The 20,702-nt window shown below is 43.5% G+C and overlaps 1 protein-coding gene across 1 annotated transcript in view; it reads left to right on the forward strand.

The window, feature by feature from the left end:
* Positions 1–3,167: 3,167 nt before the first annotated feature.
* Positions 3,168–20,702, forward strand: part of BACE2 (beta-secretase 2) — a 53,638-nt gene continuing 36,103 nt past the window's right edge. The window contains exon 1 of the mRNA XM_064152554.1: positions 3,168–3,779. Within this exon, the coding sequence (XP_064008624.1) occupies positions 3,228–3,779 (552 nt within the window). The 5' untranslated portion in view covers positions 3,168–3,227. The remainder of the gene's footprint in view (positions 3,780–20,702) is intronic.

The raw sequence follows: 20,702 nt of genomic DNA on the forward strand, positions 1-20,702 counted from the left end.
TTCTTAAAACTATTATGCTAATAGTAGGAACACAGAAAGCAGATTTTGGAACAGAAGTCTTCACTGTGTGCCCATCTGCCGTTATCATTGATAACAATAGCACAGGTCAGATGGACTTCTTCAGCTGCATAGCAGAGAATTGCTTCAGTCTGAGCAGTCCCCTAACAGCTTCCTCTTTTGGAAGGAGAGGATCTCGTTTTAGCCATGGAGAGCTCCTCGGCTCGAATCAGCTTCAGCACTTCCTCTGCAGCTTCAGCCGCCTTCTCAACTTCTGCTTGTTTTTCCAATGTCCTGATTTAACATCTCCATATAGCAACTGTCCTTCTGACTTAGTTAATATCCTTTGACCATAACATGGAGCAGTGGCATTTTTATGATATGTTGTATTCCATAAATACTGGTGGAAGTTTATGTTATAGAGACATATGTTATTCCATAATGAAGTGGCTCAAAGTTGAAAGCATAACAATACCACCAAGTTAAATCAATGCAGAGTTGGATCAAAGTCAGGATACTCCTGAAAATTCATAAATGGACAAACAACCTTTTTAAAAAGACCCATTTTTATAAAAAGGGGCTGATATTTAAAGATATTTTTTAATTCTTTACTTAAAGAACACATATTTTGAGTAACAAAAATACTGAAACATGAATTCTCCAAATAATCCAGAAAATAAGGAGTACAGAACTTTAATGTGTCTGTTTCTACCATTCCATTTCTCTTCTGTATGTCATACACAAAGAAATAAGTGTGTGTATTAAGTGTAGTGTATATACTGCATACAGATAATTTTCCCTCCAAATAATGTTTTGGATACAGTTACATTCAGACCCTTGGGAGGAATTTATAATGTCTTCTTTCAAATGCAGTTGTTTTACACTGCTCTTTCAAGGCCCGTTCCTGACATTGTTCATAAATGCACTAGAACTACTCACCTGCACATGGCACAGTCAAAGCCTTATCAAATACTTAGGTAAAAATAGGAGCAGACAAAGAAAGGCAGAAACCCCACACACTGTATGAACATGAGGCTTGCTGTGATGATGCCATGGGAGAACAGAAAGGTTACACATACACCATTTCATATGCAGTAGCTGTCTGATACGCATTCACTACAGGATTTATCTAGTCTGGGAAACAGCACAAGAAGAACTTCCAGCAAACATTATGAAAAGAGACAAGTTTTCTCTCAAACACTTGAAGGCTACGCTGTATCTTCTATACTTTGAAAGCTATGCACTTCTTTTGACTGGGATTGCTTTACTCAGAAGTATGGTAATGTATCTTAGCAACAGTGGCACGAGGGAAGACTTACTGTACTGTAAAAGAATTAAAATGTATAGAGCTGCTGACTGTTATAAATACATCCTTACCACTCTGAGGGGGTGTTCAATTATACTCCTGATTACTTTTCACATTTCCTTGTTCAAAGAGGTGAGGGCATTTTTCCAGTTTTCAGCTCACCCATGAAGAATGCAAAGCATTTTAATTCCCCTTCAGCTCTGAGCAGACAGGCCTTAGAGTATAACCTGTCACTATCCCAGCTACATTAGAAAAAGCCATTACTGTAGCACCCCGGAGATAACCTCTTTGTGTGAGCCACACTGCCACTCCCTCAGGTGTTCAGCTGCCATCAGTCTAGAGCAGCATTTTCCAACTCTGTCTAAAGCAGGTGAGAGTAGACATACCAGGACTGCAATATTTCACATTCCTCCCTGTCAGGCTAATAAAAGCTTCCTGCAGTGGGAGAAGTTTGTACAATTTCACTTTTTACTAAAAGGAGTACTTTGCCACAAGTAAAGTAACCTCCTGAGCACAACCTCATCTATGCTCTCACCCAAGTCTCCAGCCAGACCAAAGGCCTTCCTTGCAAGATTCCACGTTCCCAGCTGTGGAAAAGTGAGGTTCAGACCACTAAAGCACTTTCTTCCTCCTGTGGAGAGCTCTGTATGGACAGAGTTGCATCACTCTTCTGCTGTGGATGCATCCAAGTGCATTAGGAGCACTGAAACAGTCCAAGGGAGGACCTACAAAGTGGGAGCAAAGTGGAGCTCCAGATCTTAAATGACAGAGCACCAGAATACTAAAATCATCACTTCAAAAAAAAGTGCAATAATCTTTTTTCTTTCAGCAGGGGCAGGTGGACTTCAATTTTAAGGATCATCCTCTGCAAGAAACTCTGGCAATACCTACAAATAACAGTCTCACCTGGGAGTACCCTTCCAGCAAATCGTTTGCTCAGCCGTTCTGGGAATGAACACTACTAGTGAAGCTCCACTTCATATCTGGGAACCACCTGGAAACCTTGCAGGTAGTTAGGCCCTGTCAAGAAAGGAAGGAAGGGAGCCCTTGCTGTTTACTGTGGCAGAGAAGGGATCACAGTTCACGCAGCTGGGAGTAGATTTACACACAAGGCCAGACCAGGTGGTTGCCTAGGACAACAAATTGCTCAGGAGATTCCCACAGTATGCATGACTTAGGCTGGATATTTTTCAACTTTATCTACTACAGAGGACGGGGGAGGGGGGAGAAGAGTCAGAAACGACCACAGAAGTGACTGCTTAGACTTGCCCAGTTAGAATTTTTCGAGACTTTCTGACTATCTGCTCCATGCCATGAATTGTCTAGCACTGCCATTACCCCAGAGGCGTGGAAACTAATTGTCTTAAGAGTTGCCATGCTTCAAGAGGCCGCACTTGGCTGCTGTTATTAATTCGGTGCGCGATAAAGACATCTAAGGCCTCACAGGCTTTCTCACAAGCAGCCGGCTTTCAGACCTCGCTCTTATTAGCGCAGCAGATGACTTTTCACACACACGCCCGCTTCTCACAGCAGATGCCGCCGCGCTGAAACGCGGCTGCTGTCACCCGCGCCACAGGCACACACTGCCACGGACACCCGTGCGACTCCGCAATCCCACCTCCTCATCTTCATCCACACCCCGCCCGGCCACAGCCTCCGTCCCGTGCTGTTCTGAGGCGGGCGACCGCCCGAGGAGACTGGGGAAGGGTCGAAAGCGGCCAACCCTAGAAGGGAAGCGGAACCCCCAACGCAGAGCCCCGCTTGCTCGCCCCGCCGCTCTCCCTCTAAGGCTTTCAGAAACTTTTCTTCTCTACTGTGCCGTCAGGCTCCGTTAGCGGCGGCTCCGGGACGGGTCGAGCCGGGCCGGGTCGAGCCGGGCCGGGAAGTTTCTGCTGCCGATGTTGCGCCGGAGCAACTTTCGCGCATGGTGCCTGGGCAGCCAAAGCCGCTTCAGCTGTTCGGGGGCCGTACGGGAGAAACGCGAGGAGGAGCTCGATTCGGGGGAGGGGGAGATGAAGCTAGGGCGTGGGGAAGCCGCTCCCTTCTTCTTCCTCCTCCTCCTTCCCCCACCCCGGCTGCTCCAGTCTGGCAGCAGGCGGCCGCTGCCTTTGGCCGGAGCTGCTGCAGTTGGGAAGCGCCCCTCGGCCCCTGCGCTGCTGCTGGGATGGGGACGCCGCTGGCGGCTCCCGGTCTCCTACTCCTCCTGGTCGGCAGTGCGGGCTTCTGCCGGGCTTTCTTCTCCCTCCCGCTCCGTGTGTCGCACCCGTCCGTCCCCAGCGGGTCGCCGCCTGCCCCGGTGGTGTTACGGCAGGGGAGCGACAGCCGACAGCATGATCCCCTCGGTGGCGCGGACGGCTTGGCCTTGGCATCGGATCCCGGAGGCACCCTCAACTTTTTGGCCATGGTGGAGAATCTGCAGGGGGACTCCGGCCGTGGCTACTACCTGGAGATGCTGATTGGGACCCCACCGCAGGCGGTAGGAGCGGGCAGGGGGCTGCAGGCTTGGAGGGGGAGGGGCAAACTTTTCCTTGGTGGACAGGACTCCGCTGCTCTCTCCCAGCCCAAACACAACTTTCTCCTTGTGTTTAGTGTTTGTGCCCCCCCACCACCCCTCCGAAAGCCGGTGTCGGTGCCTGGCGCGGAGAAGCAGGGAGTTTCTGCGGGCCGGGCCGGGCTAGAGGCGCGTCTGCGCTCGCCCTCCCGAGGCCGCGGGGGAGGCGGCAGAGCCGTGCCGGGAGCAGCGATGGGCAGCGGCTGCCGGCCAGTGGTTGCTTTACCCGGGTCCGGTGACTGCTTCTGAAACCTGAGGAGCTGGTTCCCAATATCAGGCTGTCTCATGGCGTTTAGATTCGAAGCGAGTTGTTCTGTTAGTCTGTGTTACAGACTCCGAGGGTGCTTTTCGTATTCTATCTTTTAAGAGGCTTTGACAAGAGCCTTCTGATGTCTCCGGGAGAATCGCTCGAAGTCTTCCTGCTAAACTAAGCAATGGCTAGGGAAAACCAGCCCCTTCTGTCGGGAGTTCTTGTGTTACTCATTAATAACGCAAAGAACGCGTGTGTGGGATATTGTTTTCAAATAGACTGTGTTTCCTTTGATCTCCCCCGTCTGCCTTTGCCAGAACGGGTGAAGTTTTTTTGCGTGGATTTCTTTTTGTGTTTTGGGTTGTTGCGGTTGTTTTTTTTTCGGTGTAGTTGCTCTTTCATCTGTGTCATGAGATCCCAGGAGGAGCAGCGCTGGGCTGCTGGTGGGGATGACTAGTCAGCTGAGTGGGGATTAATTTCCTGAAAGCCCTCGGGGCTTTCCCTCCAAACTTTGTGTCTGCTTGGGGAGTTTAGGTCCTTGCATTCCCAGTGTACACAAAAAAAAAAAAAATCTTTATTCTCCTGCTTTAGCTTCTCTACGTAATAAAAAGCCACTGAATGCCAAAATGCCTGGCCAACAGGGAGCACTCAGCCATTGTGACATTTTTGGGCTTCTGTGCACTTTATTTTTCCCCCTATCACCTTGTGTGTAAGAGGATTGCCCAAAGCACCGCTCTAATTGAACTGCTTGACAGTAGGATCAATACATGTGTTGAGAAGGGGGGGTGGTGTTCTATGATCAGTAGATGTTTAGGGAAAAATGCAAAAGCTAACTAGCTTTGATGTACCAAGGTGTGGCTTGATAGCTACAGAGGCCAGGAGATAGCGTTTTTCCCTCCACATTATGTGCTGCTTATTTGAGTAGTTCTATTAGTGTGGCATGGTGCGTGCTTCGTTACTACAGGGAATGTTCAATCTTGGTGTCTGCCAGAATCAAGATCCCAGGTTTGACTGGGCCAGTAATCCAATCCATATTATGAGAAAAAGTATATAGTTTAAAGTAGAAAATGTGACTGCTATCTCCTTACATGTCTAGAGGGGTTCTGAAATTGGAAGAAATGGAGAAGGAAAAAAAATGTAACAGACTTTTCATAATGTGACTGAAGGTCTAAGAGGGAGAAATGGGCTTCCTTCAGTGCACATGAAGGCTTCACTTAACTGCTAATATTACTTGTATTACATGTGATGTAAGATTGAGAGAAACTTACCTCAGTTATGGTTGTTGTTTTTTTTTTTTCATAAAAAAAAACAACAACCACTCTGAATCTGGTTGCAAAGGTTTTGGTATTTTAAACAAGTTCTTGCAAAGTTAATTATTTAAAAGACAGCCACTGGTGTTTGGCACATATGAAGTTTTATTCACGAGTAGGCCCACCGAGGTTGTAAGCAAGGTTATAAATGCACTTCTGTTTCCAAAATCAGATCTTGGCATGTAGTGACTCAGTAGAGTGCAGTTAAAATTTATTCTCTGCTTTAGATAGAGATGAATTTGTTATCTCCTTCTCTGTTTGAAACTGGAAGACTTAAAAATCACAAGTGTTCTTGTTTTAATGCTTTGCATTGAAGGGTATAAAGCTCAGTGGTCACTACAGGCTGTTTGAATCCTTCACAGGTGCTGGAATCATGTTGAACTCCTTGGGCAAGCAATCACAGGAGTCAGAGTGGGTCATGATTAGGTAGAAAAGGAGATATCTATCTTGCTGAAATAAATGCTCCTCCCAACCCAGCTTTGCCTCATGTTAGAAGCTGCACCATGAAGTGATACTTGGATGCCTTCCTGTACTCTTGTACCCCTCTGGCATGGGACTTTACTCCAAGCTAACTCCATTCCCAGCCAAGGCCCCTCCCAAGACAGCAAAATGTTGCCCTGATGTTTTGCCAAGGAGGAAAACTGGCAATAAAGAAGTGCAGTGGAGAAGCATGGCTTTGCTTCTGCGCTGTCTGAACAGGAAGGTGGATGGCAGAGCTGCTGCTCCAGACGGTGTGGCAGAATCACAGACTCAGAGTTGTTTCAGTTGGAAAAGATATCTAAGATCAAGTCCAACCATTTGCACAACCTGCCACTTGGTCATGGTCCCTTTCTGCCTTGTTTGCATTTACCCATCCCCTCTTTGTAGTGGGTCGAGACCAAATAGCAGGTTGTGCAAAGGCGCACAAGACTTAATGTCTCATTTACGATAGTGTTGATGCCTGGTAACTTTCAAAGTATGTGCTTTAAGTTTTGAAAGCTACTGTGCCAAGTATGGGAAATGAGCATTTGTGAGAGATCTCAGCACTCCTGGGCTTGCTTTACTGCTCAGTTGCATTTTTAGAAATTTTAGTTTTTAAATTTCTGTTCTTGGAAGGCAGCTACTATGAAAGAATTTTGGTTTTCAGGTCATTTAAGGCACGCTGTTTGGCTTTCGTTCCAATTCTGATTTGTCATATAGCAGATAAACACAGTACAGAGCTGAGTTTCACAATGGCAGTTCTGAAATACTTGTTCTGACGATACAAAAATAGAGCAGCTGTGTGAAGTCAAATTTATTTTCAAGAGAGAAAACTTCAGTGCAGTCAATCGGGTTTGCAAAGGCTTGGCAGGCAAAGTATTTCTGATCATTTCTGGGTTTATGATACAGTATCCTTCCTAATAGTATCGGATCTCCAGACCAGCAACCAGCTTGGTGTCAGCTGTCATTACCACCATTAATTCTCATTCATTCATGTGCACATCTGCTTAAGAATTACGTGGAAGGTCAAAAAGATCTATTGTATTGGAGAGTGTGATATGTTTGTCTCTTATTTCATGGATGTATTGTGTGTCCTACTTGTAACAGATTATGTGGTTTACACCTGTCTGTGTAGATGCACTTCTCTCAATTCCAGATTTAAGTAAGAGATGGCAAGAGCCCAATATGAATTGTGTGCTTTGTTCTGCTTAGTTTTTAAATTATCTGATAGAATTCTTTTTCCCTGTCTTTTATTATTTTGCCTGCCCTGAGGTTTTAAGTACTGAGATGTTGAATCAAAGATCATTTAGGGTTTTTTTTTGCTATCTTCACTGCAGTTCTCTTCTCATTGTTGTTTCTCTTATAAGCTGTTGACCACTAGAATTCTTAAAGCACCGCATGTTCTTCACAGCTTCCTTGAAATCCATCTGGACTGCATTGAATGTTTGCAAAGAAAGTGCTGTTGCCTCATCTCACCTTTTGTGCTAATCTTCATTGTATGAAATAGTGGCAGTTCTGCTGATCCTACTGTGTTTCTAAATTGTATTTTCGTTGAGACCACGTAAATGTTACTTTTGCAACTTCTCTGTGAAGTGAGTCCAGGCATGTGCTTCCCGAGAGCTGAGAGTCACATAGTTGTGGTCTCATGAGCAATAGGATCTGATAAGGGAAAAACGGATGGCGAACATAGAGTGTAGGAACTTAGTTGAATGATCAACTCTGTGAGCACTGATATAAAGCATCATCAGTCAGATAAACACAAAGGAGGTGGGTTAAGCTTGAGAGGGTCTTGAAACACTCTCATGGAGAAGAAGAATACTATATTCAAAGAAGAGAACATCGGAAACTCCAGCCAAGAATGTGACCCACAGCTGATGCCAGGTGGATGAAAGGTAGAGAGGTCAGACTGAAGAGAACATTGGCCTTCCTCCCAGAGACCCCAAAAGACGACCTCCACGTGGCAATGAGCATGTGTGAAGAGGTGGGACATTATGTAAATGAGTTCCAGGAACTGATTGTAATAACTCCACATGTTGCCAGAACTAATTGTAACAACTCTACCCCTGTACTGAATATGTGTGATTTTGTAGCATAAACATTACACCTGTCCTGTAAATTTGCTCTAAAATTTTAAGGTCAACATGAATGTTGGATCTAGTGGCCTTCACTGCAAAACATGAATTCCACTTTTCCATTTAATTGGTGAGAGGTTTTATTTCCTTCAATTTATTCCAGCTATTAAGGAAAATAATAATAAAGGAGCATATATGTTAAACACCTCAAGTGTGTCATGGACTCTCAAATTTATAGCTTGGTATTTTGAAGGTGATAAATGCACACATTAAGAAGTTCTGAACATGTAGCCATTCTTCCTTAATTGTTGATAACTCTTACTTCCTGAGTGGTGAAGGATTCAGTTGCTCTTGTAATTTCATTGCTTCACTAGTCTTGCTATATAAGGTGATTATGGGCTTGATTTTTGGAGTGGTGCTCTTCCCTAAGAACTGAAGCTCTGCTTTCTTAATTCAGTCATTGTAGACACAGCAAGCTTTGAAACTGTGGTCCTTCCAGGTTAACATACCAAAAGGCAAGCTCCAACTCAAGTGTTTCTTTTTTCTGTGTTTTCTTTTTAAAATAATTGTGTGGGTCTCTCGTGTTTATATTTGAGCTCTCCAAGAAAGTTGAAAAAAGGAAGAGTGAGGGAAGACCCACAAAGATGAGTGCTGTGGGCTCTTGGTGTATTTTGAGGCATCAGTATCAAAATTCCTCCAGGTCAGTCTAATGGAAGTACTGCTGAAATGCAAACTACTCCTGTTGTTAGATGATAAATTGGGTAGATTTTTTGGTTGATTTATACCTGCAAAATTAAAATGACAGAGTTATGGAAGGCATAAGATGGGATTAATATAATGATGTGCTGTGGTGCAGTGGGCTGTAATGTATTTTTGACCAAAGACAAAGCAAGCTAACAGGTTTGGCTTGACAGAACGGTCCCCACACAAAATCAGCCCTTGCAAGAGGAGGTGGTGGAGCCTGTACTATAAAAATAACCCAAAACACTGCAGTGCATTTGCCCTGGGTAGAGTATAGCACAACTAGTGTTTGTAGCAAGGCTTTTTTATGCTCTGTTTGCAAGTGAGATGCAATGCCCTGCAATGTCTCTGCCCAGAGTGACATTGAATGGAAGAAGCTCTTCACAGTTCTTCACAGGAACTACTGCTCTCCCAGGTTCAGTTGAATTAAAACCCCACTAACTGCACCATTGCTCTTCCTCAGAGAAATGGTGGAAGCTTTACTACCCAGGGTTGTCAATCATAGCAGTTGTGCATTCAGGTCACGATAGGCTGGGGCAGAAAATCTGTGAGGAGCAATGGTGATAGGTGTTGGGTTCACATTTTTATGTATGCTCCTTGCATTTCATTGCTTATCAAGGCAAAAGCATCAGTTAAATCTGCAAGGACAAAAGTAGAAGGTAAGCTATTTTGCCTATTATTAAGCAATGAATTAGTCAAGATTTGGAGAAGAAATGAGATAAAAACAACCTGGTGGACGAAAGAAAGCCCATGTGGAATTCCCATATGTTTGAATGTTTACTAAGGAATCTTTGGGAGGGGGAGGGAAGGGAAGGGCAGGGCAGGTTGTTGTGATTTTGTTTGTTTATTCATTTGTTTTGTTGTTTGGTTTGGTTTGTCTTGTTATTGTTGTCTGTTTGGTTTTTTTTCTGACCAGAAGGATGTGAGCTTTAGGTGTAGCATCTGGCAAGACAGATTTAAAAACTGCTATACACCCTGCAAGGGTCTTTATTTTCGGAAGGGCTCTTAAAACTTCTGATTCTCTGAGGACATGTTAGATGTTGCATTGCCTCCACATTTTATCATCTTTGAAAATTTCTCACTTACTGTAGGTGAAAGGAGTCTGACCTGAAATGTTACCTGATCCTTGTCAAGTGTAGCTGGATGTGACAAAGGATGTGGATACAATGGCATACCCATATACCTTTGCACCTGTCCATCTCCAGTGTGCATCACGCATGTATCTCTCCCTTTTCTTACTGGCCACAAAATAGCGATTTAATAATAATTTCTCTAAGTAAGCGAAGGAACTTGTTCTTGTTTCTGACCAGGGTGGGACTTGAGATCAGATCTTCAAAGTAAAGAAGGCAGCACTCAGCTGCCCCAGCAAAAGGACGTGTTTTTTGCTGCCATTGCTAGGACTGTCATTATCTTGCTGCTTTTCAGCCTGGTTTTGCTGCATAGATCTGAGTTTGTGAAGCAAATACAGCATGTGTTTTACGGATAGCAGAGTGCTGTTAAAATCAAACACGTTTGAAATGGCCCAGAACTAAAATAGATTTTATTCTTAATTTTTTTGCACATGGATTCCCTTAGTTTTACAATCACAAATTAGCTGACTCTTTCCTCTTCTCATATGCTTATGCTGTAGCCACCTGTGTGACTGGATTGCAGTGTCAAAGAACCAAACTGGTAGAAACCAGCTAAGTAAGGACACTAGTAGTCTAGCTGTGACAACAGGAACCTCTGCAAAAGCAACCTACTGTGCTTTTCCGGGTGGCTCTACAACATGCAGAGAGCTTCGTTACTGCTGGCAGCACCTAAGGTAGCACAAATACGTCTTGCATCAACCTTGTGTTTTGGTTTTGCTAAGACAGCAGCTGCGTGGTCTGCGCAGCAAGAACTGCAGCAGCCTGGAACTGCCCAAAAGCCTCGATGAAGGGCTTGGTAAACTCCCCGTCATAAAAGTTTGGCTGCCGAACGTGCCACTGTCCATGCACCCAGCTCATTTGGAAGGCTTCCTTCAGGCATGGCTGTCACATGAGCTTTGGACTGTGCTGATTCGAGAGCAGTGATGTAGCAAATTTATCTTTCATGCCTCCAGAAAGCCTTGGGCCAGAGTCAGTGTTTGTTCCCTCTTTTGCAAATAGTTGATAAAATAATACTTCCCCCCCCTCCTGTCTCCTCCCTCAGAGTTCTTCCTCATTCTTCCTTTTGCCTGTCTCCTGCTCTCTCTATCTTTTTATGCCTGTGAGTAGTTTACAGGGAGGTTGGAGGGCCACAGATGTTCTGGAGCTTTATCTTGTTTTCCAAAGAGTCTTCCTCAAACAGGTGAAACCTGTGGGTCATAGCAGAGGGAATTTGAGGAAAATAAGCTAGACAGGAAAATGTTATATGAGAGAAAATTACTATTCACTGAATATAATTGATATCTCATAATTAAAAGACTTTTGAAGAGAATCTGTTAAGATGGTAGTTGCATGCTTCAATCTTTTATTTCCCTTGCCACTGCTTACTATTAATTTGATTGTGAAAAACAAATTACTTGTAGTTTTTGTTCTCTTTGCTGAACTCGTGAATACTGAAATTAGCTAATTTTATTTAGCTTTATGGTTGGTTTGGTTTTTGTACCTTCTTAGTAGCAAAAACTGCTGTTAAGCAAGACTGCACGTGTTCAGGGACAGTGTTGGTCTCAAAGTCATTGCTAGTCTGGTTTGATTTCAAAAGAGGAAAAGTACTAACACTGCAGTAACACCTGGTAAGCTTCGCCTCGAAGTTACAAATGAATCCATTCCTAGGGATCTGCACTGCTTGGTAACCCTGCTTTTTCTCAGTGGTGTGTTTTTATTCTAAAGAAAAGCAGAGGACAACTCAGGAACTGAGAGTCACCTCTCTACTTGAGGAAGGGAGTGTAAGCCTTTTCACATGAAAGGTCATCTCCTGCCAGTTAATAGATCCAATTATTTTCTCCCTTTTTGGTACCCGCCTCTTAGATGTTTCCGTGATACTTGTTAGTAGATCTGCTTGCAAAAGAGGTCCTGTAGAGCCTGCTGTGGTGCTGCAGTTTGTACTCAACCTCATGTCAAGGCCAGATGTGAAAATTGCCATGCTTACCTGGGCTCTATTTCTTACTTTGCTGCAATAGGAAGCTTCCATTTGGGGTTTCCAGAGAAACAAAAATTTTGGCTGCTGAGACATCATATGGAGATTTGGGTCTTGCATATCCCCCTTTGAAAATGTTATTGCAATATTAGGGAAGGAAAAAAATACATCATGTCAGGAAAAGGTAAATTTTGAAGGTTGCCTTTGGCTGCAGTAGTTTTGGCATAGATAATAATGCACCGGGGTGTCTATTTTGACTGAAGGCTTCAGATCTATTTTCTAATTTGTGACATTACAAAATCTCAAGGGGGGTTTGTTCGAGGTCTTTTTCCTGACTTTTTTTTTTTTTCCTACCTAATGGGAAACTTTACATCCCAGATTCTGTTGTGATACTTGTTTATACAGAAACCTGGACTGTTGGTGTTTGCAACTTAAGAAATTAACAGCTGTGGCGTCTTTTCAAGACAGAGCATGCTATACCAGTTAGGGAGGTCTTCAGGGCAGTATTAGCTACCATGCTGCTTAAGCATGGCATGGAAAGACCTCTGCTTTTATTCACTATGGTGTCTAGTAAGTGTCTGCTGTAGGTAAGAGTGAAATGTGAGGTGTGTCAAAAAATGGTTCATCAGCTCTACTGATACTTTTCTGAGACTAAAGAGATTTTCATTTAATTAATTCATTTTTCTTCTTGGTGAATCTAAGGTTGCAGATAAGATGAAGGAGTCCAAAAGTGGTCCCAATTTCCAAAAGTCTGAGAAGTGCTGTAGCAAGATGACATTTGATACACTCACAGTGCTTCAGTTTATCTGTCACAGAATAATCTTCTCATTACTTCACAGATGCAAAGTCCTTCAGGGAATAACACAAACATCTCACATCATCCAAAGTGCCAGATTTTTGCATTTGGACTGCTAAGATAAATAATGTATGGGGAGGAAAAAAATTCAGAAAATTCCTCAGCAGCTGTAGTTACGAATGCTGCAGTGAGTTGCATGTTCCAGCTAAAGTTAACTTGAATTTATAGTCTGCTGAGCCTTCAGATTAACCTTTTCATGGAAAGTGACAAAATGCTAGTGATGCTACATGTGCAGTTTTGTTCAGGTTTGGAAAGTTCCTCCACAGCAGAAGTGCACAACAATGCTCACTGTTGATAATGAGTGAAATGCCACAATTCCAGCGGCCTGAGAGCTATCAGCTCATGTGTAGGCAGCAACATGGCTACGCTTGCTGCCTTCCTCATAGTGAATAAAATGTTGGAGCCTTGGGCTGCTGTCATTGTCATGCAAAAGGTTGTAACCTCTGGCTGAAGCACAAGCTTAGACCTGCAAACAGACTAATATGTGGAAGAATATAAGAAGCTGTATTGTGTGTGGTGTTGTGGTGTGTAGTAGCAGACTTCATTGACCTGAGAGCATAAAAAAGACTTTTAAGTTCCTGCCCTACAAACTCAACCTGATATCTGAAAATAAAGCTGTGTTCCTGCATGCCTTTGTGTTCTCTTGTGCAATAAAGATTTTTACAGTGGAACTTGGTTAACAATTGTAATGATGTATGAGACACAGGCGAAGCTGGTTCATTTCCCAGAGCTGCTGCCTCTACAGTATTAGCCAGGGTAAAGAGGGAAGTGTGCATGTTTGAGAAGGAGAAAGAGAAATAAATGAATCAAAGAGCAAGGGGAAGAACATTGCTGCTGCTGTTTTTTCCCCCTTTTTTTTAAAAAATCATGTCTTATTTAAGAATCAAATCTGCCTTTTAAATTGCCCTGCCATATTTTAAAGTAAAAATGTTAGATATATGAACATAAAAAACTATTGTTCTTTTTAATAAATCAAACATGTTACTGTGACATTGCTTAACAGCTGCTTTTTTTTTTCCTTTTTGGGTTTTTTTCCTTCTTATGATCAAATAGTCCTTCCTGATATTTTGGAATGGAAAGCTGCTTTCTGTTTGTGCCTTTGAACTCCTCTTTATCATTCCAAAAAATACCCATGTTGACAAGCAAATTCTGCTCTTTGGTAATACCCTAAATAGGTCAGGTGGAATGGGGAGCAAAAGCCTTCCTCCTGTTGTATTCCCTTTATTAATTATTGAGGAAATAAAAATACTGGAGTTGCATCACCTTGTTTGTGCTCTGAGACCTGGAGCCGCCTCTGTGCATTCCTGTGGCCACTAAAGATGGCACAGAGCAGTGGGCAGCTGCCTGACCTGACACCTTTCCCCAGAGATGTGGCATAGCTTTTCTAGCAGGGAGTACAATCAGAATAAATCTGATCCTTGTGCTTGACACAGCTGGACTTACTTTATTTTTCTTGATTGGTCTTTCCTCCCCTTGCTTGCAGCAGTGGATCAGGTCGTATCCTTTGCCATCCATCTAGCGGTAGCCCAGTAGGTGTGTGAAAGTATGTGATCATGGCTGCTCCTGAGCAGAACGGGAGAGATGGAGGTGGCAGCTACTGTGGCAGCTGGTGAAGAGTTGGTGGATGGGTAAATGCAGAGACCAGGCTTTTTGGCTCTCCCAGCTGAAACATCCCTATTTGGCAGTGTGGAAGACTGCAGCAGCTCTTGTGTGTTAAACAGCATATGAGGAGTCCTGAAGTCCACGGAGTTCATAGTTGGTTTTCCAAGGTGCGTGCTAATTAGTTTACCTCTCCATGTCCAACAATATTGGCTAATCCAGGGATCCCAGTGCATGAGCACATGGTTGTTGGTGCTCGTGTCTAGGAGGGAGGGTCTGCTTTCATAGCTATGACCTCGACCTAAGCAGCAAGGTGAGAGCTCTCTGTGTAATCGTGGCCATTGATTTTCCTGGTTGGGGAAGGTTGGTCATTTTCCCAGTGCAGCATATGGAGAGAGAAAATCCAAGAAAAAAAAAATACACTTTTACACTTGGATTTTGTTTGGGTGTTCTAGGGCAACAACTGGAAAATACCATATAAGCATTCAGTGTCCTCTTGAAGAAAAGCATTAAAAAACCCCATAAAGCAAGCCCTTCCTGAAAACAGGAAACAAGTGTGGCTAGAAGGACTTCATAATGAGCAGCCCTGCTGTATGGGTATGGCAGTGCTGCTGGGAACAGCTTATTCTGGGGAGAATGGATAGCCCTGGTGTGTGAAGAATGCCCTGCCTTCACCTCTCCTAGCAGCTGTCCAGGCTTTGAAAAACCTTTGCAAACACTCATCTTCAAAACATCTTGACAGAGGAGGGGAAAATTCCTGAAAGGTATTGTGTTGCTAAGGAAGGGAGTTGATGGGTAGAGGAAAGGGAAGAGAACAGATCTGTTGTGTGCCCTTCTCGAAACCTTGGTTTTTATCACTTACTGTCCTGCAAACTTATTTTTCTTCTTACCTGTCTCTGAAGTGTAGCCTTTCTCAAAGTTAATCACTGCCTTCAAAAGCTTCTTAAATATTGCAGCAGCAGCTTTGACACTTGGTTTCACATCTCCAGTGTGATTTGAAATCCTGTTGAATTTGAGATTCAGATCTTTGGTGCAAGAGAGACCTTATAATGGAGATAGAAATAAAGGAGTGAAGGGCCACAAAGATGATCAGAGGTCTGGAGTCCCTCTCTTGCGAAGACAGGCTGAAAGGATTGGAGCTCTTCAGCCTGGAGAAAGGAAAGCACCGGGAGACCTTGAAAGGTACATTTCTGTATCTGAACGGGACCTACAGAAAGACTGGAGAAGGACTGTTTAGAAGGGCTTGTAGTGATAGGATGAGAAGCAATGGTTTTAATTTGGAGCTGGATAGATTTAGGTTGGATGTAAGGAAAGTAGTTCTTTACAATGAGACTAGTAAAATACTGGAACAGGTTTCCCAGGGATGTGCTTGAGGCCCTGTCCCTGGAGACATTCAAGATCAGACTCAGTGTGGCCCTGGGTAGCCTGATCTAGTTGGAGGTGTCCCTGCTTACTACAGAGGGGTAGGACAAGTTGACCTTTGAGGGGCCCTTCCAACCCAGTGCAATCTGTGAATCTCTTCTGAGAGGCTTCTGCCCACTGCTGAAGGGAAGAGTGCTGTGGTGTCTTTAACTAATAGCTGATTACCCAAAAAAACCTCAAATGCTCATGAAGCTGGAGATACCTCCTAGTCCACGCTCAAGAACATTAGAAATGGGTTTCATAAGATGAAGTCTGAAATGTGACTCTTGGTTCCCAGTGTGACTTTGTTATTCCCAGTTGGCACTGTAAACACAGGCAGTGACTCACATAGAAATGTGTACAGCAGGAGGAAGGTTTAAAGATTAGTTAGTTCAAGCCTCCTTGAGTTTACTTAGTACAGCCTGGCTCTGTGCAAATGTGTACGACTGTTGTAGTCTTACAGCAACTGCAGCTGGAGGGTTGTTGCTTTTAGTTTCAAAACACTTTTTAATAGGATTTTTTGTTTGGTTTGTGTGGTTGGCTTTTTTTTTTTTTTCAGACAGCAGTTTCTTTGAGTGTAATGAACAATAGAGGTAAAGAAAAGGGTGACCTGACAAAATAAATTGGAAGCTAATTTTGGAGAGCAAAAGCTGCAGAAAATTGAAATTCTGAGCTGTATGCAGTTTCAAATTGTAATCATTTGCTGAGCATAACACATTAACGCAGGCTGATAGATTTCATTTCCTTTAAAGAAAAAAAAATAAGCAACTCAAAGTAAAACAACCTTCTTGGGTATAATATTCTGAAAGATAGTATATTATCATAATGATTGCTTTTCTCCCTTTTTTTTTCTTTTGCCTTCCCCATAAAAGTATACCCCTCTAAAATTGTTTGGCATAAGACTGTTTTCCCTGAAGTATCATGCCCTAAGTCGTACTGGTAAATAGAATAGACATAGCACACATTTAACCTGAGACACTTAAGGTGTATGATTTGTTGTTTTTCAGTGAGGTGGCTGTGGGTTTGGGTTTTTTTTTTTTTTTTGCAGAGAATGTTTAGCTTCGAGTCAACTGAAATAATTGGACAGTGGTTTTCTTCAGGAATGAAGTGAGGCAGGCTGTGGTTAAGCACGTGTGCTTGGAGGCTTGCTGAGGAGCTGTCTGAGGACAGTGAAACCTTTTTTCGCCAGCTGGTGATTTCTGTGCTTCTGTATTGTGAAGCCCTTTGCCCACCGTGGCCACCCTCCTTTTTACTGTGGAGTTGTCCTCCTCTTCAGGTCCTCCTGCAGCGCTCATGTCTTCATGAAGTAGTAGCCATCTCGTGTTGCTTGCCCTTGTTCAGAAGAGTTCGGAATCCTGCTGAGCAGTGCTCAGTAGGTCTGCTCTGAAGTGGCTATGCTTGGTGGTTTCACAGTGAGGAAGAGGTTTGAAAGTGTCTATGAAATTGGTAATGGCATTCCAGACTGTATCTCCAAGAGTCAGACTGGTAGGAGGGACAAACTTCAGGCATTTCTTCAGTTTCTTTACCTGCTGAATTATTGAATTAATAGCTGTATATCCAGCCCCTTTGGCTGCTGTGTTCTCTAGGGAGGGAAAGGTGAGCTCTGGATGAGATGCTCAGTAATTTACATGTGGCACAGACCTTAGACATAATGTGTCTCTAAACCATTCCTCATGAGTCTTGCAGATAGATGTGATGGTCCCAGTGGCATTCAGTTCACAGTCTCCCTGTCTTGTCAGTGCTGTATTGTAACTAGTAAAAAATGGACTAATTTTATTTCCTATAAACCTACTAACTGGTGGAACCATGCTTTCAGACTTAACAAGAGCTCTGTATGTACTTTAGTGTAAGTAGCTGATGTCTTCTGCATTAATTCTTAGATTTCAGGGTGTGTTTATGGTCAGTTGTTTGTTTTTTTTTTAGTCTTCCATTTATCTAGACATTTATCTTTCAAGAATGTGTTTAATATAAATATAGAAAATATACAGATTTTTCCTCACTCAAATTTGTGAGCACTTGGGTGCCTTACTGTTCTTAGTGAAAACTCTTCTCAGCATACTTGATATTAACTTGTTGCTAGCTACACTGGGAAAAGCTGATGAAGGTACCAGTCGGCTCATGTGCAGCCCTTTTTGTTCTTGAAAGGTGACATTTCCTGGGGAGTGAGGGTGAGAGGTGTCTCTGTGGCAGCCATACATCTCTTAGAAAACTATCACAGTTTTCCTCAGTCTTCTCAAACCAGTCCAACACTTTCAGTGGTTATTTACAGGTGAGATTTTTCTAGATGTCTAAATTATTTTTGCCATTGAACTTTAACTGGTCCAGATTTTACTTAAAATCTCATGCCTAGAGCAGGGAGTGATTTCATCTGTGGCTGCTTTATCTGAACTTCACACACCTAGTTTTCTGTCAGCTCTGTTGGAGTGAGTACAGAGGAGGGCTATGAAAATGATCAGAGGGCTGGAGCACCTCTCCTACAAGGACAGGCTACAAGAGTTGGGGCTTTTCAGCCTGAAGATGAGAAGGCTTTGAGGAGACCGTGTAGTGTCCGTCTAGTATCTGAAAGGAGCCTACAGGAAGGCTGGGGAGGGACTACTTACAAGATCTTAATGTGTTCAAACTGGAAGAAGGGAGATTTAAATTAATGTTAGGTGGTGAAACACTGGAATAGGTTGCCCAGGGAGGTTGTGGATGCTGCCTCCCTGGAGGTGTTTGAGGCCAGGTCAAATGAAGCCTTGAGCAACCTCTTCTAGTGGGAGGTGTCCCTGTCTATTATGGGTGGCTGGAACTAGATGATCTTTGAGGCCACTTCCAACCTAAGCCATTCTATGCTAGGGTGTGATATGGGAGAGAGACTTCTGTCTGGGGGGGCAAAAAAAGAGAAGTTAATCTTTTCTGAAAAGGCAATGAGACAAAATTGCTACAATTCACATAGCTCTAAGATAAGCAAGTAATAGCTCATGTTCAACAGCAAAGCATGTTCATATAGCATGAACAGGATGGATGTGTTGTATGATAAATCTAGACACAGCAAATAAATTTCAGCCTGAAAAATAAGACGCCACATGAGAGAGCATGTGCAGGAAGAATGCTAATGGTGAGGGAACCGAAGGCATTGGCAGAAAGGATAGCACAGAAATGAAGAATAGATATTTTGTTTTGTTACCAGGATTGATTGGCTGCCTTTCTTTCTTTCTTTTACTTTTTTTTAACGTGTGTGTCTTTAAACCATAATAGCTTTCCCTTATTGTCAAAATGATAATATATATAAAGCGCTTCCTGTAATATTTCTCTTCAAAATGACTATTCATCAGTCCCAGAGTCAGATGCTCATATTTCAACTCACAATTTAGTTTAGCAAGTTTATACTTCAGAGCAATCAGTCATTGTAGCATTTGTGTTTTTAGTACAAATCTCAACTACAGAAGCATGCAGTGTTCTTAAGCATGGATAGATTGGCTAATCCAGATAGTACTTTGTAATCTTCTGGCAAAGAAAGAGATTATTGCTTTTCAGAGAGGAAAAAAAAGAAATAAAATACTCCTCTCAGTCTAGCAGTGAAGATCATGGAAAGATTGAGGGCAAAAGACCTTGATCTTCTGCTGGGTTCAATGCAAATGTGAGTGTCCAGGGCGAGCTAAGTGGTTTAGGTGGCTGGGGGAGAGAGTGAATCATAGAACAGGTTGGTTTGGAAGAGACCTTAAAGATTGTCTAGTTCCAAACCCCCTGCAGTATGTAGGGACACCTTCCACTAGGCCAGGCTGCTCAAAGCCCCATCCGTCCTGACTTTGAACACTTTGAGGGAGAGATCATCCACAGCCTCTCTGGGCATCATGTTCCCAGTGTCTCCCTGCTTTCCTCACAGTCAAAAACTTTTTCCTTACATGTAATCTGAATCTACCCTCTTTCAGTTTAAAGCCATTATCCCTTGTCCTGTGTAGATACAGGGTCCTGACACCGTCTGGGAATGTGGACTGTGAGCACCAAACCTTGTCTGGCAGGCTTTATCTGCTGCCCTAAAGGCCATACATTTGTCACTTGTTCTCCTGCTTACTCCACAACCTGCAAACACACCATGGTTTCTGTGACTGACTTCTGCCTTTGCAAAAGTGGGAATTATCTTTGCTGATAGACTTGACTTGCTGCAATCTACCACCTTCCTCTGTGTTTCCAGTGTGACGTTGCAGTGAAACATGGGCACCACCTGCTGAATAAACATAATTAGAAAATCATTAATCTATGTTCCATTTTTCTTTTCCACAATGCCTGTCTTATCTTGACTGCATGGTTAAACCCTTCTTATGATTCCAGGAGGAATTTTTTTTGGAGGTGGTAGCAGATAGGTCTGTTTTCGCTGCTGCAGTGACCTCTGCCAGGCATCACAGGGAAGCTTCTCCTCCTGGACTCAGCCCTCTTCCTCCTCCTCTTCATAACTGAAATATGGTACCATCTGAGCTGCAGAGAGCATTTGGCTCTGGATTGGCTGGTTTTCCATCATCATCAGCGGCCATGCAACTGTGCACCAAAAAGTTGAGTTGTTCTTTGGATTCCTCAGCTTGGCACTGGTGAGGCCACATCTGCAGTGCTTTGTCCAGCTCTGTGTTCCACAGTACAAGAGATACAGACATACTGGAGAGAGTCCAGTGAGGGGGTATGAAGGCATTTAAGGGATTGGAACGTCTCTCATGTGAGGAAAGGCTAAGACAGCAAGGACTGCTCAGCCTGAGGAAGAGAATGCTCAGGGAGGATCTCATCAATGTGCATAAGTATCTAAAGGGGGGTGTGTAAAGATGACAAAGCCAGTCTGTTTTCAGTGATGCCCAGTGACAAGACCAGAGGCAGTGGGCACCAGCTGAAACACAGGAGATTCTTGCTAAAATTGGGAAGTAAAGTTTACTATGAGACTGACTGATCACTGTCACATGTTGTGCAGGGAGGTTGTGGAGTTTCCGTATGTGGAGAGATATGCAAAAGCTGTCTGGGTGTTGTCCTGGGCAGCTGGCTGTAGGAGACCATGCTTGAGCAGAGGGTTGGACCAGATGATTTCCAGAGGTCTGTTCAGGCTTAATCATTCTGTGA

The sequence above is a fragment of the Pogoniulus pusillus genome, chromosome 12 (genome assembly GCF_015220805.1).
Source record: "Pogoniulus pusillus isolate bPogPus1 chromosome 12, bPogPus1.pri, whole genome shotgun sequence".
NCBI lineage: Eukaryota > Metazoa > Chordata > Aves > Piciformes > Lybiidae > Pogoniulus > Pogoniulus pusillus.